General features: G+C 42.6%; 1 protein-coding gene and 1 long non-coding RNA gene across 5 annotated transcripts in view; one reads left to right on the top strand and one right to left on the bottom strand.

Moving 5' to 3' along the window:
* The window catches only part of BAK1 (BCL2 antagonist/killer 1), a 40,187-nt gene that overhangs the window by 6,518 nt on the left and 7,374 nt on the right, over positions 1 to 26,295 (bottom strand). For 2 of the 4 annotated variants that reach the window (XR_014527560.1, XM_083509307.1), the window contains exons 2-4: positions 15,481 to 15,595; positions 2,839 to 2,974; positions 2,598 to 2,741 (exon numbers count right to left, since the gene is read on the bottom strand). Coding sequence is in view for 3 of the 4 variants with exons in the window: in XM_083509307.1 (XP_083365433.1) it covers positions 2,598 to 2,741; positions 2,839 to 2,974; positions 15,481 to 15,562 (362 nt within the window). In the remaining variant the exon portion in view is untranslated. Of the gene's footprint in view, positions 1 to 1,403; positions 1,648 to 2,597; positions 2,742 to 2,838; positions 2,975 to 15,480; positions 16,756 to 26,295 lie in introns of those variants that run through there. The other 2 variants (XM_083509309.1, XM_083509308.1) reach the window with 2 other exon arrangements.
* Positions 12,451 to 24,368, top strand: LOC310709540. Its single transcript, XR_014527568.1, has 3 exons — positions 12,451 to 13,092; positions 20,429 to 20,632; positions 22,556 to 24,368. It is a non-coding gene; the product is annotated as an uncharacterized lncRNA (long non-coding RNA).

The following is a 26,295-nucleotide window of genomic DNA, read 5'->3' as shown; positions in this document are numbered from 1 at the left end:
CTTAAGAGGCCGGGAGCCAGCGCTGTCCGAAGACACTTCCGGGTCAAGTGGCCAGCGTGATGAAGCTGCTCTGGTGAGCCAGCACCAGCACAGCGCACGGAAACACCGTTTACCTTCCCGCTATAAAGCGGTACCTATTTATCTACTTGCACTTAGGGATGCTTTCGAACTGCTAGGTGGGCAGGAGCTGGGACCAAACGACGGGAGCTCACCCCACTGCGGGGATTCGAACCGCTGACCTTTCGATCGGCAAGTCCTAGGCACTGAGGTTTTACCCACAGCGCCACCCGCGTCCCTGCTCCTTCTATAACATGCAATAAAAAGAGGTAGAAGCATCCCAAGACGGCAGAATGGACTGTCATTTCAGACTGCAGGTGATGATGACTTTTTAAATATATATAATATCCATACAAATATACTAATATTCATACAAATAAAAATGAAGAAACAACTTTGTAATAAATTTACACTTAAAAGCACACACACGCAAATATAGTACTCCCCACCTGTGGCTTCAAATGGTACCTCTCTCCCCTAAATTCTGCTTGAATGCACAGGCCAAGCCTGTACTGCCTTAGCTGTTTTAATTCCGAATTTTAGATTGTTGTAACCTGCCTTGGGACCTGCTGGCAAAGGGTAAGTAATAAATATTATAAAAATAAGAATATAATGAGATCTGCTTCCAAAAGGCATATTGGAACAGGGTTAAGGCTCAGTCACATAATTTCATCTAAACAGAAAACAAATTTTCTTCTGTTTGTACAGCTGCAACACCACATTATGTTCATACTGCGAAGTATAAGCACTGATCTGTGGCAATGAAAAGCACAAAAAGTGATGGGTTGTGGCAAATCCTATCCTCAGTTGCAACCCATGGCGCCATTTACACTGGAGATGTCCATAATCTACAGTTGAACAACCCAGCAAATAAATCTGACCCTGTGTTCAAGGGCCAGCAACATGGTTGAAGGAAAACAGTGTTCACTCTAGAAGCAAAGCAGCGCACACTTGGATGCCTTTGGCATCCAAGAAGAAAAGGGGGAAAATAAGACTTGTGAAAGCTGAGAATTGCTATCCACATAAACAGCAAGACACATCCCATATGATGCCTGCTCTGGCACTTAAATCTTCAGGATAGCTCTGCTCTAGGTACCACAGTCTTTAGGGGGAAGAAGTAGGGCCTTTTCTGAGGTGGCACCATCTATAGAACTATGCCACCTCTTTTTGCAGGATGCTCAGAGACGTTTGCCAGTCAACTTGGCTAATATTTAACTGAATTTTACATGCATTTCAACTTGATTGTTAGCTGCTCAGAGAACCCCTTTGGCTGACTGGCAGAATAATAAAAAAATCACAACAGGATTATCATTATTTTTTTGATGGTTGTTGTGTTTTTTTTAAAAAAAAACAACAGAATTATAAGACAAAATGAGACTTAAACATGGAAGCATGTCTCATTAGGTTGCATAACCTTGAAGATTTGTGTGCCATTGTAAAAAGCTCAGCAGGCATAGTATGGAATGGAGAGAGTTCACACACACATCATCACTGAAAGAGAGGGAAGAGAAAGCACTGTAGGTTAATTTACCTGGTTGCAGTACACTGACCACCTCAAGGTGGCAAAGGGGTGAGAGCAACGCTGCTTGGCTTCCCAAGGAGGGGAGAGCAGGAAGAGAGGACACAAGAGACAGTTAAACAACATTCACAGGGAACGAGTATGGGTGCACCCGTCTATAGGCATGTATGCGCTGTGGGTCAGGGAGCAGAAAGAGAATTATGAGGGAGACCTCTGACCCAAATCCTTCTTTTGGCAACTGACCACCATGGACAAGCTCTGGGCTGCAACAAAGCTGCTTGTCGCCAGACCACCTATGGTAATTTCCCTACCTGCCTGTTGGTTTAGAAAGAACTTGGCAAGAGGGAATGGGTTGATCCCTTCACTTTGCAGCATGGCATGGGGAGGGTCCAGGTGTTTGGCTCACTACTTTGAGCAGAGTTTCTGCAAAACCTCCTACCTTGATCACACAATTGCCGTGAACATGCAATTAAAGCTGTGTGGGTCAGAAAATGACAGTCAAGATGGAATCCTTGTAGTGGCAGCATTTTTTCCTTAATAAGGACCAAAAATGGGTACAAAGTCCCTTCCTAAAAACTGCAGCTACATATCGAGTCCACACTTACTCCCCTGTTTTAATCACCCACTTTTCTGTAATGACTTTTGTAATGACCAATTGTTGTCATCATTATCATTCTTTTTCCAGAGAATGTGAATGCAATGACCCAAATCTCTCTCTATACGTCTTGTGTATGTTTAATTTTTGTTCAGTTATACTGTTGTCCTTTATTTCTTTATTGATGTATATGTTTTTATTTAACTAAATAGATTTTTTTAAAAAACCAATCTCAATTAAAACCAAAACAACATCAATAAAATCAAAGCAAACTACATTAAAGCAACAAGCCCAAAATTTGTCTCAATCTTCTCCCTCTTCTTATGAGGGAACCTAACAGAGCAACATCTGAGAACTCTTCATATCAGAAAACTGAGCCAGCCTCTCACTTTTTGGGGAGGGAGAAGTAGAGTCTGGGAGACCTACCTGGAGGCTATTTTGATGAAGTACTCATAGGCATTGTCCCTGGAGGGCTTCAGTGACTTCAGCATCTCAGAGAACTCGCTGTCATACCGTGCATTGATGTCATCCCCTATGGTGGCCAGGCGCCTGCCCACTTGGTTGTTGATGCTGCCCAAGAGACGAATGACCGTGTTAGACATGCCTGTGGAGGCAGACTGGCATACGGCTTGTATTTTGGGTATAGGTTTCAAATATGTGCTCTTACTTGTCATGCTCCGGCTGCATCACAGCTATTTCTGGATCTATTGGCGCTTCCTGCCCAGTCTGCTCCTGCTCCTGTTGGTATCGGTAGAAAACATAGCTCTGGAAGACCTCTTCTGTCTGCTGTGCCACCTGGTCTTCTGCAAAAGGGCAACAAGGAGGATAAGAAAACAGGCACTTCCATCTAGAGCAGAACATGTTCCAGATGCTCCAGCTCCCAGGAAATGCAGCCTGATCTGCATATTTACTCTGATCGGATTGCATTTATTAGGGCAAAGTTAGAGAACCTGTGGCCCTCCTACTTGACCACTGGCCACACTGGCTGGGGCTGATGGGAGATGGAGTCCAACAATGTCTGGAGGGTCATGGAGTCCCCATCCTTGCTATATATGGGAGCTGAACTCAACTGCCTTCTTCCACATGAACCTGGCTACCAACTGAGATCTGCTTTCGAGACCCTTCCCAGGGTTTCCCCCTTTGAAGGCTAAGCAAGTAGCAGTGGGAGACAGGGCCTTTTCTGTGGTGGCATCCATCCAAGCTCCTTCCCTAAAATTCACCAACACTTCATTTTCTATCTTTTAGGTACCAGCCCGAGCCCATCCTGTTCTCTTGTGCTTTTAATGACTTTAATAAACAGTATTTAAGGTCCTTAAAAAATTTATTTCTGCAATTTAATAATTGCTTCATCTGCGTTGTAATATGCTAGTCTTCATGTTTGTCCATTCTGTGAAGGACTGAACTAGACATGACATTCAATTGCCCCAATGAGAATTTCCCTTGGAATGCAAATAGCAGGTTTGGAGAAGTGATTTTTGCAGCGCTGGTAGGAAGAGAAATAGGTTTGGAACAACAGCAACACTCTTTAACCCCAAGGGTCCAAGGTGCTCAGGCTTCCTTGTGGCTGCTTATTTATATAACAAAAAACTAGCACACTAAGTTGCATCTAGTTGGCCCCAAGGTGAACTACTTTGAGGCATCAGATTCCTGATCAGCTGCACCTGCTGAATTTTCTTCCTCTGCATAACTACTTAAAGGTGCAGGAACCTTGTCTTCTGGCACAGGGCTACCCTTAACCGTTGCACATATACCAAAGCAAAATTTCACTGGAGAACAATGGCAGCAGTTAACTCACATCCGTTTTGAGGAATCCCAAATCTCAGGCTTGTATCAGTTTAGCAAATTTGCACTTGGATTTAATTACTCTAATCTCTTTCGGTTTCATGGAACTGGGCTGTTTCCAGCTAAGCACCGCCTGACTCAATGTAGATTCACCCCTGGCAGAGATTCACTTTTGTTTTTGTTACAGGTAACAAGGAAAGGCGGGAAACAGACAAGGTGTGGCATTCTGGAATTCCGTCTACAGATACAAATGGAGCAAGGAGGCGGGGAAGATACTGTTGTGGTTTTAAAAAAAAAAAAAATAAGGAAGACTAACTGTTCTCTGACACTCCATCTCAAAGCTAGGTGTGGCTGTACAGACTTGGAAAAATCCAACTTTTCTAAGGTCTACTGCCTGAATTGTCACAGTTGTGAAGAGGGTCGAAGCTGAAAACGCAGTGGCTGAGGACTGAACAACTAAGTACAGTGGTACCTCGGGTTACATACACTTCAGGTTACATACGCTTCAGGTTACAGACTCCACTAACCCAGAAATAGTGCTTCAGGTTAAGAACTTTGCTTCAGGATGAGAACAGAAATCGCGTGGAGGTGGCGCGGCAGCAGCAGGAGGTCCCATTAGCTAAAGTGGTGCTTCAAGTTAAGAACAATTTGGACCTCTGGAACAAATTAAGTACGTAACCAGAGGTACCACTGTAATAGAAACACAGAGAATGCCAATTTACTGATGGCACATCCATGAAGCTCTATAAGGAATGAGGAACCTGTAGCTCTTCAGATGTTGGTGAACTACAACTCCCATCAACCCTGCCCATTGGCCATGCTGGCTGAGTTTGATGTGAGTTGTGAGTCCATCAACATTTATAGGAAGATCCCTGTGACAGCTCCCTCTTTGCTCTGCATCAGAGCCCAAGCTAGACATTCAGCAGAGAGGCGAGTCTGGAAAGCTCTATCTTAACTCAATTCTCCTCTCAGCATTGGGCTTTCTTTAAAGCTGCAAAAATCCTGTGAAAGGCCTAGGGACATCTCATACCGGAAATCACGGTTTAATGCAGGCCTCTGGTGCCTCAAAGTAGAAGGGAAAGGAAGACCACAATTTGACAGAGAGAAGGTGGGGGTGGGAGGAAGGAGTCAATTCTTTCTCCTGCGCTCACCCTCACCCTCCAGCTCCTAGTAGCAAGCAAGCAGGAGCCTTGGAATCCCAGCTTGTGGGGCGCAAACAGCTGGCAGGGGATTGAAGCGAAGTGGGAAGGCAGGGAGAGAGATGCTTAACCCTTCCCCACTGCTGGAAATTCAGTCTTCTGCCAGCTATTTTTTTTCAGATGTTCAATGGAGATCGGGGTCTACTGCCAAATGATTAGGTTAGGCTATGCACCCAGACTGCAGACACAACCAGCGAGATTAGACAAGGCACATTCCATGGATTTTGGACAAGTACAGTCAAGTGCAGAGTCTTCTCAGCAAGGATTTTACCATCTCCACTCAGTTTGACTTTCCGTATCGGAAAACACAAGTGTGCACACCTCTGTTCATTTAGCCAAATGGACAGCTTTTAGACTAGTCACATTAGAATTCCCAGCTTTAACTAGGAAGTTCAGAAAGGAAAAAGGTTCCATCCCATCTTTCAGCAAGAGCAAGCATTTCCTTTTACACTGGGGCAAGGACAGGGAGCTACCCTCTTTGTGCCTGGGCTGTGGTGAACGGGGGAGGGGACACCGTTGGCTCTGTTCGCTTGCCTGATGTCCTGAGAGGGAAAGGGAATACAGGGCTGAAAGCTAAGGTTAAAGACGGTGACTGGGTTGAGTGAGATGGTCTTAGGCCAGTCAACCACCAAATATTATATATTTAGTGACTTTTCTCCCTTCTTAGTGTATTTTCTCCCTTCTCCCTTCTTAGTGTATTTTTGGTTTCTATGGAAGCCGCCCAGAGTGGCTGGGGAGGCCCAGCCAGATGGGCGGGGTATAAATAATAAATTATTATAAATTATTATTATTATTCTGTAGTCTTGATGATTGATTTATTGAACCAATAATAATAATAATAATAATAATTGTTATTTATACCCTGCCCATCTGGCTGAGTTTCCCCAGCCACTCTGGGTGGCTCCCAATCAAGTGTTAAAAACAATACAGCATTAAATATTAAAAACTTCCCTAAACAGGGCTGCCTTCTAGTATATTCTATACTAGGTAGTATTAATGTACAGGGATCTTTGGGTCCCAAAGCAAAATATAAATAAGCAACAACAAACCACTTTGTGAACGCATTTTTAAAGATTATCAGTTCCAACAGTAGGATAGGTATCACACCATGAAGTTAGAACCAGCATGTAGCATAGTACAGGCATGTCCAACTGGTCGATCGTGATCCTGGTCAACTGTGTGATACTTATCAATCTCACAATTTTTTAGAAAAACATTTAAAAGCTCAACAACTTAGGTCAGGGGTAGGCTGAGCCAGCCACTTGGAGAGTCCCTGTGAACTGCGCTAAACTGGCACAGTGTGGGGACTCGCTTCCGCGGTGCTAGAAATCGCGTCTGTGCATGCTCAGATGCCGGAAATTGTGTCTACAGCGATGCGGAAATCGTGTTTGTGCAGTTACAGGAAATTGTGGCCGAGGCGTGAACCGGCCCAGGCGAGGTAAACCTTGCCGACCCCTGACTTAGGTGAAGCCACCCCCGGTCAATCCAATGGCAAAGTGGAAGTTTATATTAGGCTGCAAATCAGGTGAAAAGTTAACTCCTTGCTGTATGTAGTGTTATCAAATCTTTCCCCGGCACAACTTAAAACATGACCACAACAAGCTCTTTAGGTGGCTGCAAATGATTTTATTTACCACTTGGAAACTTTACAGAGGTGCACATGCTACCACAAAAGGAAACCTGGTCATTTGTAACAAGGAGTGAGAAATGTATTTTTTACCACCAAATCTCCAAACTTCAGGGAAGCAGCTATGAAGTAGAAACTGAAACGTCATGTGACTGGATGCTACATTTCCCGAACGGTTATCTGCAAACCACGTTCAAGTTTCCAAGAAGTTAAACAGTCATTTGCATCAGTTAATCAATAACTGCATTATAGTATGAAGATGCAAAGTGCCATGGAATTCTTAAGCATAATTTTCATTGAAAGAGCCCTTTCCCCTCCCCCTGGCCTTTTTGGGGTCTAACTCTTTCATGAGATGGAGGGAGCAGGGTGGGGTGGAAGATGCTTCATCAAAAAGTACATTCAGTATGTTAGGCTGTTTAAAGTGAACATCTAAGCAACTGTCTGTTCAGTAAGATATTAGCCGTGTTTGCCCATCATAATAAGCCACAAACCATGACTTACTGTGCATGCAATGTATCCAATTTATTCCTTGCCGCTAGCATTGTGAGGAAACAACCCCTGATCCCTGGCTTAGCATTATACTGGAACTAAGAACTGTGGTTAACAATGACCTGTGGCCCAGGTTTGCTCTTGGCCTACCAACAGTGGTTTGCGGGGAATGAAACAAAGCAAGACCCATTTTCAACTTAATGCTAAGCCAAGGATTGTGGCTTGATTCATTCCAACATTAATGGGGAGGAGGGAAGTTGAGTGAAATTTATTCCTTTATGGTGTGCCACAGCTTATGGTTTACAGTAACATGCAAAGGCAGCCATAGTATATCTTGCTCTACACTTTCCATGATGTTGATGACCCAAGGCACAGATTTCACCAGATTATCTATGTGAATTAGGGTTGGGTGACATCTGGTTTTCAACAACATGCTATATCACCAGCTAAACTTTGTGATATACTGATAAATCACAATGTCTGAAATAAGGATGGAGCTATGTAGAGGCAATGGCTGGCTCCAAGGTTTTCCCCACATTGTGATTTTTCTGTAGTACACACAAATCATGATTCACAATATAGTGCAAGGTCAAAAATATGATATGAACTTGAAACTGATTTTGGATGATGTATTGATATATTGCCCAGCCCTGACGCGGGTGGCACTGTGGGTTAAACGACAGAGCCTAGGACTTGCCGATCAGAAGGTCGGTGGTTCAAATCCCTGCGATGGGGTGAGCTCCCATTGTTTGGTCCCTGCTCCTGCCAACCTAGCAATTCGAAAGCATGTCAAAGTGCAAGTAGATAAATAGGTACCGCTCCGGCGGGAAGGTAAACGGCATTTCCGTGCGCTGCTCTGGTTCGCCAGAAGCGGCTTAGTCATGCTGGCCACATGACCCGGAAGCTGTACGCTGGCTCCCTCGGCCAATAAAGCGAGATGAGCGCCGCAACCCCAGAGTCGGTCACGACTGGACCTAATGGTCAGGGGTCCCTTTACCTTTACTGTGAATAAGATAAGATTGCCCATGGCTGGCAAACCATGATGGGTGTCACCTCACTCCCATCAGGACAATGGTCAAGCAGCTCACCAGGCCAGACTAGATAAGGCAATGTTGATCCTTGCAGAGGGCAATGCCAACACTTAAAACAGCTGGGTCCCTTTTAAGGAATAGTGATACTGTGGCATCCTAAGAGAGACATCTGGTTATACGAACGTTAAAGCTGCATTTGAAAGCAGAAATGGGCACTGTCAATAAATCAAACAATAAAAGCCTTGCACCAGACCAGTCCTGGGTGGGGTCTTGTGAAAATGAAACCATACAGCTGACTCATCTCAGGGTACAGTTTGGTTGCAAATATTCTAACCACCCACAAGTTGCAGACAACGAGAACGAAAAACACTCATGTCTTCAAATATTGTTTTTTTTTTTTTTTTTTAAGGATTCCTGTGTCTCCATCCTCTTCTGGAAAAAGAAGCATCCAGTACATCATGGCAAACACAGCCAAAAGGAAAGCAACAGCTGAGTGCAGGGGGTATGTGTGGGAGGAAGAAGCACTCGGACCACAGAGTTTAACCCTTTCACCCCTTGCCACAGTCCTGATAATAATTCTGCTCCCCGGGAACTGCTATTTGAATCTCCTGAACTCTGCAGCTTCTCACAGGGATCGGCCACTGAATATTTGCTATAGAGAAGGGAGATTCTAGCAACACCCAATATCCTATGTGAAGGAAAATCCAGAGGAAGAACTTATCTGCCAAGCTATCTTGCAGGTGTTCCTGATAATGCCCCTTTTCAAGCCAAGCTCTCTAGGGATGTCAAACCTTGCCAATACTAGAGTCACTTAAAAAACAAAACAAAACACTGATAACCTTTAAGGTTCCCAGAGCGAGATCTGTTTATACAAAGGATGACAAGCTATTACATTGTGGGATGTGACCACACACCAAAATTTAACTGTTGCAAAAGGTATCCCTACAGAGGAGTTGATCTCTCACCTTAAGTGAACAGTGGTTTCCAGCCCAGCTCCCCATATTCCGGGCAGCTGCTGGGGCTGGTGCACACACTGCTCTCAAGGTAAGGCTGAACCACACATTAAGCTGCTTACAAATGTTACACAACTCCAACATGGAGCTGGTGGTCAACAAAAGAGGTTTAAAGACTCTCAAGGCAAATCTTTAAAAATGTAGTATAAACACCAACAACTGGGAAACACTGGCCTGCAAGGGCTCCAATTGGAGAACAGCCTTTACCAAAGATGTCATGGGCTTTGAAGACACTCAGACTCAGGACGCAAGGGAGAAACGTGCTAAGAGGAAGGCATGTTTGGCAAACCCTCACCGTGATCAACTCCCGCATGGAAACCTATGTCCCCACTGTGGAAGGATGTGGGGATCCAGAATTGGCCTCCACAGTCACAGACCCACTGTTAAAACTGTGTTTATGGAAAACAATCTTATTTGGCTATGAGTGATTGCCAAAGAAGAAGAAGAAGAAGAAGAAGGATGCAACTCTTATGCATGAAGGACGGGGAACCTCTGTTCTGCTGGCCAAACGTGGCCCACCACATTTCCTGTAAACCACACCCACCGTGTGATGTCAGGCAGAGTCACGGCTACAGAAAGCAGGACTGAACTCCCCTTTCAATATGATGTCAGATAAAATTAGCTTGCCAAGAAGGGAAAGATAAAGATCTGGCCAAGCAGTTCAAAAAGGTTCATCACCCCTGCTATGAATGGTAGATAAAGAGGAGAGAAAACACAGGTGTGCTTTGTAGATGCCTGAAACACCTCTCTCTTTTTTTGCTATACACAATAACATTCCTGTAAGGAGTTAGGAGCTGGGTTTATGTTAAGAAATACACTCTCTTCTTCTGCTCCATGCATCTGCTAGAAGCTTTTTCATTTAATCTACTGGTGTATTTCAGTTGAAACCAGGCTGTTTCCCTTTGCACAAATCTAGCTGAATTGTAACTGTTGACTCACTAACACTGATGAGTCAACTGAGCACCGAACAACAACAAATTTCATACACGGGGAAAGCAAACATCAGAGGACATAACCTGAAAAACGCCTAGGAACAAAGGATTTCAAGGAAGAGGTGGCAGCCTTTGAGTGACCAGAAGCGACCAAATGTGCTTTGGGCTCGGCTGAGTAGATGAAATCATGCCTGGTTCACACAAGAAGGCAGAAATCTTGCTTTGTAAACACCAGCTTTATAAACAGGACGTGGTCAAAATATAAAAGGTTTGGGGCAACCTATTATGCGAAGTTAGCAAAACCTTTGAAACGGGAAATATTTCTATTTTCAAATCATCACAAACTTTTCCTGTTTTGCTGCTCCATTTTCATTTTGCTTAAAATAAGATTTAAATAGAAAGGCACAATGCCTCAGGATGCTTTCCTGCTCACATGCTATGTTGAAATGAATGAAAGCAGCCCATGAGCACACTTGTTATGCAATGTCACTGTTTTCCTGTTAGACTGCACTCTTTCAGAACACAATCCTGTACTGAAGTTCCATATACTGTAACAAACAGCCTTTTCCAACCTGGTGCCCACCAAATTTTGCTGCTTCCAGCATCTCAGCTATTGGCCATGCTGGCTGAGGCTGATGGGAGAGTTAGTCCAGAATATCTAGTAGGCACCAGAATGGGAAAGGTTGGGCTACAGGATTCGGCAGAGCACCACCACCATGCCAACAGAACTTCAGACATGCTACTGCCAAGACAGATATACCCATGAAAGGGCTGAAAAGGGGCAGAGTCATGGGGAGAACATGTGTGGCACAGGGAAATAGTGTCATGATTAAAATGCATTTTGCACCTCTAAACATTACTCGAGTAAGTTGGCAACCTTAATAAGCAGGAGCATTAAGGCCAACTTGTGTATTTGTCAACCTTGTTTATGCTTTTGATATATTCATATAGAATGTTTTTTAAAACATGCATCAAATCTGCATATTCTGTTCTATCCTTTTACTTTTAAAAGGTACAAGTAACTTGTGCTTTTGTGGGGTACTTTTTATTTTTACAAATTGGATTTGTGCACTGCTTCCACTGGAACCTCTAGGCTGCTTACAAACATAATCTCAAATACAAAATTAAAAGTGCATCATTGCATTTCTTCTAGTTCACAATTCTCAGCCATGCCCCGGTCAGTGGTGTGACTTCATACCAGCCCTGAACATGGCACATGTATGACATGGAGGCCACAGAGAAAAAAATTAATTATAGCCATTCCCATACTGAGGACCACTCCTCCCACATCACCACAACACGTCAGAAGATATGATGCAATTCGAGCAGTCAATCACAACAGCATCACTCTATAAACTCTGGACCGGGAAGCAAAGTACCTGTCCTGAGGCTACATCTCTCTCTAGACCCACATTCCCACATTGCACACACTTAAAGCTCACTCCAGTGTTGAGACACAAGGAGAAATGGCATTTTGCACACACTAAAAGAGGAATTTGCAGATAATAGTCCGTGCACAAACACATCCCAAAGAGCAGCAGTATATAATGCAAGAGCCATAGAAAAGTGAGCCTGTCAAGGGTGGTGAAGTGGTTAGCATGCTGCAATTTGGCTTATGCACAGTTGCCTAGGAGTAAACTGTTGAACTCAGCCACGATGCAACTTGTAGAAAAACAAACCACTGAGCTTAACACAAACCAGCTTTCATTTTTAATTAGACGTGCCAACTATCTTGCAAAGAAATATTGACATCTGAACTGCTAGCGGGAAGCAGGAGCCCCATCCAAGGAAATAATTGCCTGGCTTCCACCTGATTGTTTCTTTCATTCTCTCTAACTTCCACTATACTAAATCTGTCACAAACTCTCTTACAATATTAGAACTCGGGGACATTCAACAATGCTGAATGTTGGAAGATCCCGGGCAGACAAAAAGTGTGGATACTGCTGTGATACAAATTATACAATGTAATCCTGTCTAAAAAGATAAAAAAACCAAAGCAAAGCAACATAGAATTACACATAGGATACTATTGACAAAGCTACAACGACTCATTTGCAAGTCCGCAAGTAGAACAGGTTAAAATGTGCATGAAGGCTCACCACTGAGGAAAGTCTTTGCAATTGAACATTCCTTCCCCTGCCTGCCCCACAGCTTTGGGAGGTTCCAAGCGCTGATCTTGTGTAAAGTATTTTGCTCATCAGGAGTGTGCCCAACTCAAATGCAGTCGTACCTTGGATTCCGAACGCCTTGCAAGTCAAATGTTTTGGTTCCCGGAACACCACAAACCCAGAAGTGAGTTTTCCGGGTTTGCAAACGTTCTTTGGAACCCGAACGTCTGATGCGGGTTCCGTGGCTTCCAATTGACTGCAGGATAACTATGGGATGATGAAACAATGTGCTGTTGACCCCTATCTTAGACACATTTACTAGGCAGTAAGCCCCAGTGAATGCACTGGCGCTTACTTCTAAGTAAACATAGGAAAGGGCCGTATCTCAGTGACAGAGGATCCGCTTTGCACACAGAAGGCACCGGGTTCATTCCCAGCATCTCCACCTAGGGATGAGATAGTCTCCACCCTGAAATCCTGGGAAGAACCTTCCAGTCAGAGTAGACAAGACTGAGCAAGCTCCTGTGCACAAGTCTCCAAAATTCATAGGAAGCAGTGACTTTCCTGGGCCAACCCAAATATTACCAAGTAGTGAGCAAGCTTTCAGGTTCTCCAGCACTCTCAATCAGGACAGAGACCATAAAGAACATTTTAAAGGGTAGGGGAGAGAAGCTGGCTGATGTTGAACAACAGAATCTGTATTTACATTGCAGTCTATGGACAGAATGTGGGAGCAGGTAGGAGATGCTTACTCACTATTTTGTAACAGTTTGGCTTTCTTTTTTAACGAGTCTACCAGGCTACCTTCATATGCTGTGAACAAAATTGTACTATACCACAATTACCGCTCTGGAAATTATTCTAAGGAAAAGGCTGATGTTGCAGAGAAGGATCACACTTCTGAATGAGGAGATAAGGATTATCTCCTAGTCTTAACTGTGTGGGTTAATTGTCCTGGTCAGCGGCGTAGCGTGAGTTGTCAGCACCCGGGGCAACGCAAGTAATTTGCGCCCCCTAACCCGGGGCAAGGCACGTAATTTGCGCCCCCCCTACCCCCTAACCTGCGAGTTGCTGCTGGCGCTGCTGCCCAAACGACGCCGCTTGCCCGGAGGAGGAGGGGGGCAGAGAGGCGAGGAAAATGCAACGGCCCAGCAGCTGCAGCAGCAGCGGCGGAGGCAGGGCTGTGAGGAGGGGCTGCCTGGCGCGTCCTCCGCGGCGAGCGCTGAGAGCCGCTGCCTGCCGGGCGCCTTCAGCCGGGCGCCGCGAGACATGCGGCTCTGCTACAGCCTGCGCCCGAGGCTCTTCGGTGACTCCGGAGGCAGCGAGCGCGCCCCCCCAGATGTTGCGCCCGGTGCGGCCTGCCCCCCTTGCACCCCCCACGCTACGCCACTGGTCCTGGTGTAATAGTGAGTATTGGACTAGGAACTGGGAGACCAGGACTTGAATCGCCACTCAGCTGTGAAGCTCACTGGGTAATTTTGGACCAGTCGCTGTCTCTTAGCCTAACCTAAGAGGGTTGTTGTGAGAACAAAATATGGAAGGGAGAACTGTGAAAACCACCACTTTGAAACTCCTTGGAGGAAAAGTTAGTATATAAATGTAATAAACAAACAAGCAATGGTAATATTTACATCATGAACTGGGAGGGACACTTTTTCAGTTATGTACTTTCCATTTTTCAATCTCTCTCTTTCGTTTTATTTTTATTTGATTATGATTATTTCCCAACACAGTGACTATGTAATGATTTTTAGAACGGCCACTAAGAAAGACTGCTCAAAACACATTCAGCATTTTGAATTAAGCTCAGTCTTGGCACTTTTAATTATATTGCACTGATTCCTTTATAACAGGCACATTGGAAATTTTGGAGAGGAAATAGATGACAGCTGCAGCCTGCACCTTCCACTGAATGTACTGAATCAGGGATGGGGAACCCTCTAGACATAGTTGGACTCCAACTCCCATCAGTTACTACCAGCATAGCTATTGGTCAGAGGTGATGGGAGTTGTAGTCCAGAAATATCCAGAGGACCACATGTTCCCATGCCTGTATTACACACCTTCACCCAGTCCATTCAAATAATGTAGGGAATCTAGCCCTCTGTTTTTAAAATCTGCAGCAAGTTCTGTTTTGTTGTACTTAATGCTAGGATTATTTTTATTTTTAATAGCTTTATGTTTTACTTTGCATCTCAGTTGTGTTTGCTTAACTATATGTTACGGGATGGCATACAAATGTCATAAATAAACAGTCGCATACTGACTTGAGTGTAGCGTTAAGTATTTAGATAATTGTTATAATTCAGTGGTTTCCTGTGCACTGTTGTTACATAGTTAAAACGAAACAGGCCTCTCTTGTAAGTATCTAAGGAAAGGTTACCTGTGAACTCCACACACATACCAAAGGGAAATAAAATCTTTTATCCCCCATAATATTAGAATCTGGAGACATCCAATGAAGCTGAATTATGGGGGATTCAAGACAGACAAAAACCAGAAGTACAGAGCTAAAGTACAGTGGTATCTCTGGTTACAAACTGAATTCATTCCGGAGGTCTGTTCTTAACCTGAAACCGTTCTTAACCTGAGGTACTACTTTAGCTAATGGGGCCTCCTGCTGTCACCGAAATAATTTCTGTTCTCATCCTAAGGTAAAGTTCTTAACCTGAGGTACTACTTCTGGGTTAGTGGAGTCTGTAACCTGAAGTGTTTGTAACATGAGATACCACTGTATAGACTTTGCTGCTACAAGACGTGCTGATGGCCAACATCTTAGGTGGTTTTGAAATCGAATTAGACAAATCTAAGGAAAGCTAGTCAGGATGGCCATAAAGCTACCTTTCATGATGAGAGGTAACCGGTTGCCTGGGAACAACAGCAGGAGAGGGCTCTCATTTCATGTACTGCTTTTGGGCTTTCCAGAGGCATCTGATTGGCTGTTGTGGGAAGCAGAAAGCTGGACTTCAGATAACTCTTTGGGCTAATCCAGCAAGACTAGTTTTATGTTCTTATAAGGTCAAAACAGATCTTAAGATCAGCAAAGGAAAGCAATGGTTGAGGATATAGTCACTCATCCTTTTACAGTAATCAAAGCAAAAGATCCAGATAGTCACATCTCTTACCTGAGGCAACTTCCAGGGATGATCTGCGTCTCTCTGCCCTCCTCCTGTTTGCTGGGTCACTGCTATTCCTCCTCGAAGCCATACTGGAGGGGAGCTTTGGGAGAACAGCGTTAATCTGCAAAAATTCAGGGTCAGAGAAACCGATTTGTTAGTGTTGAGAGTCAAAAGTTTGGACCTGGATGCTAGAAAGAATCCTTGGGTAATGTGACTCACTGTGTGATTGCAGCAGCTTCCTCTTCCCTGAAGAGCCTTTTAGCTCCACCTCTCAGTAATTTGACTCTCTGCTTTTCTTACTCACCTCCAACTCCCCTCAGTCCTGCGAGTCTCCTCTCTCACTCCTTAGAAAACATTCTGTCTCTCTCTGTGTCACTATCCAAGCCTTGTTCCTTAACCTTAACTGTCTGGCAATACTCCCTTATCAGTGGACAGTCTGTTGTCAATTAAAACTTGAGGTCCCACTAACGTACTTGTAAAACATTTCATAGACACTCAGGATGATTTCACACATGCCAAAAATAGCACCTTTATAAGACTCTAATTGCTAAACACCTGGCTGCTGATGGGAGAATTTGCTGGTACAATAGTAAATAGATTGAGGACGTTGGGCTTATTTCAATCATAGCTGTTTGCCTTCAAGTAAGCTATTAGAATCCTCCACTTACTATTCATAAATTCTGAGACAGGCACTCAAAGTGTGCCTCAACAAGGCTTTCGAAAAGCAGATCAGGAACCCAAGATGCCTATGGACACCTGCAACAAAAAAATGCAGGGAAGCTGGATTTCGTTTTAATGCAGGTGTCCAAAGGAGAACAACAAAATAGTTCTATGTTGAAATAGCATGAAGAAAATATGCTTTAGCAGAAGATCTAAATGGCTGTAACGAAGCCAAAAACTACAGTTGCAATACATGAATTTAAAAACAGATGGCTAACTGCCGACATTTTGGAACAAGCATTCATGCAGAGAAAACTACCATAAAGTCCACAAGTATCGTGTCTAGATAGCTCAGTTGGTTAGGGCGTGGTGCTGATAACATCAAGGTTGCAGGTTTGATTACCATATGGGACAGCTGTGTATTCCTTCATTGCAGGGGGTTGGACTAGATGATCCTTGAGATCCTTTCCAACTCTACAATTCTATGATTGCGGATTAAAATTTCAAACTGTCAGATGCATTTCAGCCACACTGGTATTCTTCAGTGACTTGAAAACAATCAGGAACCTCAGTATCCTCAACTCCAGGAGCTGAAGTATCAGGTGCAGGATTCTAGTCAAGTAATAACAGAGCTACTGGAGAATGCTGCTGAAATCTATGCCTTGCTCATCATGCCCATAGTCTCATTTAAGTCAATGCCATTTTAACCAAACAAGGATTTGAAGCCATTTGAGCAAACCAGAAGTGGCTGAATGTTATTTCATGCCCGCTATTCAAAATTGCATTATATTACCTTAAAAAAAATCAGTACAGGATGGTGTAGTAAAGGTAAAGGACCCCAGTCAAAGGCGGCTATGGGGTTGCAGCGCTCATCTCACTTTCAGGCCAAGGGAGCTGGCGTTTGTCCACAGACAGCTTTCCAGGTCATGTGGCCAGCATGACTAAACCGCTTCTGGCACAACGGAACACCGTGACAGAAACCAGAGGGCACAGAAACACCGTTTACCTTCTTGCCACAGCAGTATCTATTTATCTACTTGCACTGGCATGCTTTTGAACTGCTAGGTTGGCAGGAGCTGGGACAGAGCAACAAGCGCTCACTCCGTTGTGGGGATTCAAACTACCAACCTTCTGATTGGCAAGCTCAAGAGGCTCAGTGGTTTAGACCACAGCTCCACCTGTGTCCCTAGGATGGTGTAGTATCAAGGAAAGAGTACATAACAACCAACATAGCTAATTGTCATCATTAGTTTGATAGTACAACATACTTTACACATATACCATATTTTTCGGTTTATAAGATGCCCCCTATTTTTGGGGTCTCAGATTTAAGAAAATGGGGGAGATGTATCTGTGTATAAGATGCCCCCTAATTTTTGAAATTATTTTTTAGGGGGGAAACCTAGTCTTATACACGGAAAAATACGGTACTTTAAATGAAATAAAAACCCAAGGCATGTGTCCCCTTATCATGAAGGGGTCACAGACAAACCTGTGCATTTTCACCAACATTTTGAAAACCTTCTACTCTGACATTCCCAGTTCAAAGCAGAAAAGCCACTGTTTCTTTGCTATCCACAAGTATCAATGCGTGTGGAACATCTTCCATTGTCTGAATGTCCAGATAGAAAGAACCCAGGGAAATGGGAACCAACAATGCAGAAACCAATAGTGAGTACACCGAACACTATATGCATATGCTTCAAGGAGAAGTAAAAAATATTTAAGACCAGAAGTATTCATAGTGGGAAAACAAGCAGTACTAAGGAGCTTGACAAGTGCTGCATTTATAAAGGGAGTGTAGCTGCCTCCCACCTCTTTTGCTAACTTACAGCACAATCTCATACATATCTAGTCAGAAGTAAATCCCACTGATTTCAATGCCTGGGTGTACTCCAAGGCAACTGTATATGAGACTATATATGCATATGCAAAAAGGCCACCCCCAAGATATGTAAGGAAAATGCATCAGCTAATGCAATGTTACATGTTTAGCTCTAAGACTATCCTTTGAATACATCAGAAAACAAAGTGACACTGAAGACAACCTATTCCTTTCTGTGATGCTAGTGTCCTGAATAAATCCTCTAAAACGCTTGAAATTGCACTCAGGGATAATTTCAAAATTCAGTTACCTGCAGCAGAAATAGAAGCAGAACATATCTCATAACTAATGCTTCTCATATGGCTGGCTCATTGATGATGGTGCCCAAATCCTCAAAATGAGTTCGTTTTGTCTGACTCAAAGTAAGTTCATTTTTGGAATGCAAACAGCATCTTCAAAATGAGCTCACTTTGTCTGACTCAAAATAAGTTCATTGTGGGGACCCAAAGAGCATCAGTGAGCCAAATTCAGAAAAGGAGAAATCTAACCTGCTTGGGAGCAAAACAGAGAAATATTGCCATATCCAGGAGCTTTCAGGACCTCAAATACAGCAGCTCATGTTGCAGGGAGAAGATATGAGAATTTCTTCCATTAGCTCCTATGCAGCAAAAACCTTAGAACATAGATAGAAGTTGTCAATATCAATGAAAGGCAAAGGATCCACATTTCTGCATTATATTTAGCATTAAAGAGGCCATTCCATTCCTCAGTTACCAAGAGGAAACCTCTCTAATGAATAGTATGGTTAAACTGTAGCCGCCTACTCTTGGCAAGGCATTTTATGGTTGCCAGAAAACAAACAAACTGCAGGCTCCCTGCTAATTTTACATAAATTTAATACATATGACTCAGCAAGGGCAGCCCTTTAAGGCACTGGAGAGAAACATTGTCACCTGCTGACATTTGCGGCTCAGATTGCTTTTAAAGACACAAAAGGCTGGAGCAGGGGTGAGGAAAAATGTAACCCTCCAGATTTTGCTCGAGTCCAATTGCCATCTGCCCAGTTACCATGACCAATGGGCAGGGGTGATGGGAGTTGTAGTTCAACAACAGCAGGAGGACCAAACATTCATTGTTGCTCGTTTAGTGTTGGGGACTGGGGAACATGCAACAGTTGGCTGTAAACAGGTCCGCTTCCCACAAGATGTGCTCCCCTCATGGAAGCCATTTTGGTTGAGGAAACTGCGTCCATCTTATTTGAATGCTACAGTTGACAACTGAATCTTGCTATGTGCACAGGCAGCAAAATAGACACGTGATGAATATGCAACTTCCACATAGGAAATTTCAGTTTGTGTGATGCAGCCATAAACAAAATGAAAGTAGTGATGTTCATTAATGTCTGGTTGTCTTCAGTTTGGTTTGACAAACTGAGATCAACCTTTGACCAGCCTAAGTCTGGGATTAAGTAGCTCCACAGTGAATCATCTTTCCTGTGGAGGCATCAAGCAGCAGTACTAAAACCCACTTTGTGGGTGGGGGTGGGAAAACACACTTAATGGCTAATTGTGCCTATCTACATGATAAAGGGGAAAGAGTTAACTCCATTGTATGTTTTGAAAAGCTCACAATGGCCAGTAGTGGTGGTGGGAGCCATAAAATAAGGGAAATGATCTCTTGTATAAGAAGAGTTAATGTTCAGATTGCCAGAAGGATGAGCATTTTTTTCAGGGATAGGCACTGTGGGCAAAATTATTGCAAAATGTGTTTGTGCTGAAAGGTCATGCTATATCTGCCTGGTACATGAGGCTGCTACCTTCTCTTTCTGGCAGTTTTCATGGATGGCAGGCAGAAATCAACAGAGGAGAGGAGAAATGATGGGTAATGCCTGACCTGTTGAATTTCATGCAATTGGAAAGTACTAATTCCGCTTCTAACAAATAATACCGAAGCACAGAATCAGTGTTTGGCTATGATGGAATTAAGACTGCTGTGTCTTTAAGAGCTCTGCAGCAGGGAGAAATTAAGAGATGTGCAGATTTCCCTATGATTGCAACTCCATGCAAAAACTTTTTGGCCGCCCACTGAATTTCCTTGTCATTAAGTTTTTAATGAAGGGGTGGAGAAGCGGTAACCCTCCAAGCATTGCTGGCCTACAACTCCCTTCATCCCTGACTACTGGTCACTCTGGCGGGGGCTGATGGGAGCAGAAGTCCAACAACTTCTAGAGAGCTTCAGCTTCCCCAGTTGTAACAACAGAGAGAAATGAACAAGGAATTGCTGAGTGGATATTTCCTGGAAAATCTCTCTCTTCCTCTTTCACCCATTCCCGCAGCTTAAATAAATAAACCAGATGATTAAGAGAGAGACGGGGAAACACTGGAGGTAATGAAAGAAGCAGGTCAAAGAATAGAGTGTGATACCTTATTTTCACTCAACAAGCTAACGCCGTTACTTTCATTCTGACAGGATCTCTGTGCAACTATATTTTAAGCTGGAAAGAGAACAACCTGGTGGATTATAGACCTCTTAGCTTGATTTTAAAACATGAGAAGCTGTAAAATGAATCACCAAGCAAACAGTCTGCAGATGAAAATGGACTTGGATGTGATTAAATGATGGCACACCAAACTCCTGCTGCAACGCGCAAAAGACATAACAAACTTCTGAAAGGTTTGTTGTTTTTGTTATTATATATTATATAACTATTATGTCTCCAGTTTTACCCTTTGTTATCAAATATTTAAATATTTAAGCTTGACATAATATTATTCAAATTTCACCTTTGTTCTTATATTTCAGTTATTTTCATACTCCTTTCAGCTAAGTCACTAATGCCATGTTATCTTTATATCCTGCATCATTCTAGCATTCATACAATTTACAATACTTTTGCAAATAGTCCTTAAATTTCTTCCAGTCCTCTTCCACTGTCTCTTCTCCCAGGTCTCGGATTCTGCCAGTCATTTCTGCCAGTTCCATGTAGTCTATCAGTTGCATCTGCCATTCTTCCAGAGTGGGCAAATCTTGTGTCTTCCAATATTTTGCGATGAGTATTCTTGTTGCTATTACTGCATACATAAAGAAAGTTCTGTCCTTCTTTAACACCATTTGGCCAACAATGCCCAAAAGGAAGGCTTCTGGTTTCTTAGGGAAGGTATATTTAAATACCTTTTTCAGTTCATTATAGATCATTTCTCAGAAAGCCTTAATCTTGGGGCACGTCCACCAAAGGTGAAAGAATGTTCCCTCAGTTTCTTTACATTTCCAACACTTATTGTCTGGCAAATGGTATATTTTTGCAAGCTTGACTGGGGTCATGTACCACCTGTATATCATTTTCATAATGTTTTCTTTCAGGGCATTACATGCCGTAAACTTCACACCAGTGGTCCATAACCGTTCCCAGTCAGCAAACGTAATATTATAACCAATGTCTTGCGCCCATTTTATCATTGCTGATTTAACCGTTTCATCCTGAGTGTTCCATTTTAACAGCAAGTTATACATTCTTGAAAGTACCTTGGTTTTTAGTTCTAACAGTTCTGTTTCTAGTTTTGATTTTTCCACCTGGAAGCCTTAAAGGCCTCCCTAATCTGACCATAATGTAACCAGTCTCGCACCTTGCCCTTTAATTTCTCAAAACTCTGCAGTCTCCAAGTGTCTCCATCTTCTTCTACTATCTCCCAATACTTTGGCCAGTTGGCCTCCATATTGAGTCTTTTCTGAGCCTTAGCTTCCATTGGTGACAACCACCTTGGGGTCTTACTCTCTAATAACAAATGCAATTCTGGTTCTAAACACAGCATAAGGGGTCTCTATAGTATAGTGTATTTAAAAATGGGGTTTCAGAGTTTTTAGGGGTTTTGAATGTTTTATGTAGTTTTATGTAGTTTTTCAATTTCATTGTTCTGCATGGGACAATGTCAATAAAGATATCGTATATCATATATTGTATAACTGGTTCAGACCCACCTCTGACTCCCAACATGCTTAATAATGCAAATAATGCACATTATTAATGCTAAAAATGTCAATTCAGAGTAATATACATTATGTTACTGTAGTATTATGACTAAATGAAAAGCAGTGATTTTCACACTTGATGTTAGGCAAAAGGCTGAGAAGCTATTGAAAACCATCAACATTTTCCATTTAAAGACTTGCAATTTCAATGAAGCACCTGGGGTATGTTTGAATTTTCAGATTTCATTCTAGTGAGGGATGTTATCAGAAAGGCTACCTCATAAGGTAGATGATCCTGAGGTTCATCTAGTCCAACCTGCGCCCCCTGCAATACAGGAATCTCAACTAAAGTATCCACGACAGATGGCCAGCCAACCTCTGCGTAAATAACTCCAGTGAAGGAGAGAGTTCATAACCTCCCTAGGGAGACCGTTCTACTTTCTAACAGTTCTTACAGTCAGAAAGTTCTTCCTGGCGTTTAGTCAGAATCACTTTCCTTTTAAGTTGAAGCCGTTGATTTGAGTCCTACTTTCTGGAGCAGGAGAAAACAAGCTTGCTCCATCCTGCATGTGACAGCCCTTTAGATATTTGAAGGTGGCCATTATATCTCCTCTGCCTCCTCTTTTGCAGGCTAAACATACCTAGCTGCCTCAGCCATTCCTCATAAGACTTGGGTTTCCAGACCCTTGGTTATCTTTGTCGCCCTCCTAATACTTCTACAACTGTGTCACAACAGTGTTCAAGGAATAGTGTCTGCAATGAATCATTCTACATGTTGCATAACACCTCCTTTGACAGACATAAAATGTACTGTTTGATCTTCCTAAAAAAAACAAAACCAAAAAACAACAACCATGCAACACTTGAAAACATGTCCGTGGAATTTTCTTATTAATGTTTTGACCATTTCAGCATTTTTTTAATGCCTTTAATATTTAATATAGTAAAAAATGTTGTAACCCGTCCTGGGACCTTAAGAGTGAAATACAGGGGGAAAAACAAAGGGAATAATAATAATAATAATAATACCCTCTACATGAGTTTTGTGCTACAGATTTTCTGTAACTTGTGTCTTCCCTTCCCCTGGCACTCCAAAACGCTGGCAGTTAAATTACATTCATCACTATTCTAGTTATAACTTGTGCTGTTAATCAGAAACTTAATCACTGGAAGTTAATTCAAGTTTTAACTTGGTGTTGCAATTTTTGTTAGCAAATGGATCTTTCATATGCCAAATACAGTATTCTGTGCTGCTGAATTAGCTCTCATCGGCTGACTATATCTTTTCCGGAACAGGAACTGGTCATACACAGATTTTCTTTATTAGTAAACTCATAACTGTTGTCATCTCAATTGTGACTGATGATTATTTGCCTAACGTCATCACCATGCATTGTACTTTACACCGTATACAAGCACAGGGCCCTGCCCCCTCTGTAAATAATTTTGAATAATGCTAATTATAATAAGCACCTGTATATCACATTTCAAGGACTCAGAAACTTATTCACAGACATAAAATAAGGGGCACACAGAAATGAAAATAATAGGAAGAGAGAATGTTCCCACCAAGAACTCTTCAGGTTTGTGTAATTAAGATAAGACCCTTATTTGCATAATACTTCAGATCACTTTGCATGGATTTAACATGCTGTCAAACACAGAGAGGGATTTCCCCACTCTTTTCAGAATTCTAACATGTCTCAGCGACTGTGTGTTGGAAAGCAAGACCTCGTAGTTATTTTAGATTAATTAAAATGGACCACAAGGTTGTAACTATATGTATGGAATCAGAAGGCGGCCAGTCATAAGAGCAAATAGAGGACTGAGGGCATTCTCATTTTATGTATATTCATTTAAAATATTTTCTACTCTGCCCCTCCCTCATAAAGCCACACTCTGGGCAGCTGGTATCAAATTGAAACAATCCAAAGAACACATTACATATGATCAAGAACCCACAATCAAACTGGACTCAAGCACTCAGACAGCACAAGTTCTAATGTTAACCAGCTGGGAATGGGTTAATCTAGAGAACACCAGTGATATTTCTTTCCACAGAGGAAATGAAACAAGTCAATTGCCAGAAACTAGAATCTGGCAGAATGGATGTGGATGCAGCAGCAATGCCAGGAGATTGTAGACATTCTGATCTTATCAGAAAGTGCGTGCCATGTAGGCACTCTGCCTACTCGGTCCCAACTATAAAACAGACCTTTGCCCTATCTATGTTTCCATTTCCCACAGTGTGTATTTATTACACACACACACATACAGGGGCACGACTTTGCAAACTCCTCCTTCTGCATCCAAACCCCTTGGGCAAAATTTTCTTTTGTCAAAATATGTAAGCTCTCTCTTACATAAGTGATCCATAAAAAAAGCAATATGGAAACAAGAAGCAAATTTGAAGCACATTTGGAATCTAACAAACCTTGTAATAACCAGTATTTTTTAAAAAAGATAATAGATCTCTAAAATAATTTAACACAGATCAATCAGCGTTAGCACCTTAAACTGGACTGGGAAACAAACCGGCAACCTGTGCAGCTGTTTTAAAATGAGGTGCAAAGCATACACAACTGAAAAAAAGCTGCATATTGCTTCTCTGTTTACCCTTGCCCGCACTTCTCTTCCAGTCCTCTGTTATTTCATCTGTGTCAAATTTTAGCTTGTAAGCTGCTCAGGGCAGGGACCTAACCTTCTGTGCTCTGAGAAGCAACATGCATGACAACAGCATCTTAGTGGTAATATATGAAGCTGCTAAGTGATGTTGATAATAACCCTGAGCAGATGTGAGTTCCAGCAGCTCAGGGTGATTCATTTTTCCAATATGCAGAGACAGCCACTGAGACATCCCATCAATACCTCAAGTTAGCCACATTCAAATTCATTTCCTGCAAGCATAAGTTCAGTCTGTGGGGTCTGTGTTTGCAGAGAATGACAAATCACCTCTGGTGGGTAATCCTTTTCTAAGAAATGCATATATGCTTCCTTAAAACAAGCAAGCAGGCCATTGGGCCACCCCCAATCAATTAAAATACATAGCTAACTGAGGCTCTGCCCCCCCAACAAAAGGCCTGGTACCCCAACAAAAATCCTGGTTACGCCTCTGTATTATCCTGCCCCCCACCTCTACTTTATCACAGTATATCACAGGTACTATCAATGGTTTGCTACAAATTGCAAGGAAATTATATGGAGAAGACAAGCAAGTCAAATAGGATTCTCAAAAGAGCTTGGAATTCAAATTTAATGCTGCTTTTAAAAAAAGGATTCCAGTTTTCTCAGGCCATACAGCTAGCCAGACAATCTCAGAAGTTAAGTGTGTGTTTGGAATGTCCCAAGTCTTGGCTACGCACATAAAGTGATTTATTGCATGGAAGGGCCTGAACTGTCGATTCCAAACAGTCCTTTATAAAGGAGCAATATTTCTCGTGGATGAAATGTAGTAAGGCAGATAACCAGAAAATTATCTCTTCAAGGGAAAGGTTAAATGCGACTGTGTGGTGGGTCCCAACTTGTGCCATGTTGAACTGCTTGCCATATGCATTATCAGATCACCGCAAACCTAACAAAATGTGAGTTTGGGAAAGTGGCACATCAGACAGTCTAGTTTTGCAAAGTGGTGGCTCATGCTGGGAGCTGCTGTGCAGTCAAAAGTTTCGCCACCATTGGGGCATTGGGTTTACTGTACTTTTTTATCTGTTTCCTTTTCTTGTGTGTGCAGGAGGAACACATCTCATGGTCCTTCCCCTCTGCTCTGTTAGGGCTTTTAGTCTGTAGTGTTAACATGCAACAAAACAACAACACCACAAACTGGCTTATAAGTATAAAACCAAATTTACTAGAATAATAGCTAGACTAGAGATAGACTTGTAACCATTCAAGCAACAAACATACTAAGGTGCCATGTGCAAAACAAAGCCTGGAGATACTGTAAACATGGGGTGGATAAATGTACAACTGTATCTTAACAAGTTACATGTGCAATAAACGTTATACAGACTGGATAAATGAACCGTTCAACAAGTCTTGAGTTGGAAACACAAAGCTGTATGCATGGATCAATCACAGGAAGGCAAGTGGGCAAAAGGAGACCTGTTCTCCAGATATATTACAGGTTTCGCTACATACTTCATTAGTCCGAAAAACCAGTCATACAAAACGGTTTGCTCAGGATAAAGAAAGTATTCACAGGCCAACTCAAGACCTATTGAAGAACATCTCATCCAGTTCAATCTTTGAAAAACAGCTTTGAAAAACGTTTTCATATTCTCTAGTGTGCTACCCTTGCCATTGTGGCAGCACGGGGTTGCCATTCTGTGATTGGACTTGTTGAACTACTTGTTGAATGGTCTACTATATGA

Source organism: Podarcis liolepis, assembly GCF_965112155.1.
Source record: "Podarcis liolepis genome assembly, chromosome: 6".
Taxonomy (NCBI): domain Eukaryota; kingdom Metazoa; phylum Chordata; class Lepidosauria; order Squamata; family Lacertidae; genus Podarcis; species Podarcis liolepis.
This window is presented reverse-complemented; position numbering and strand designations above follow the sequence as displayed.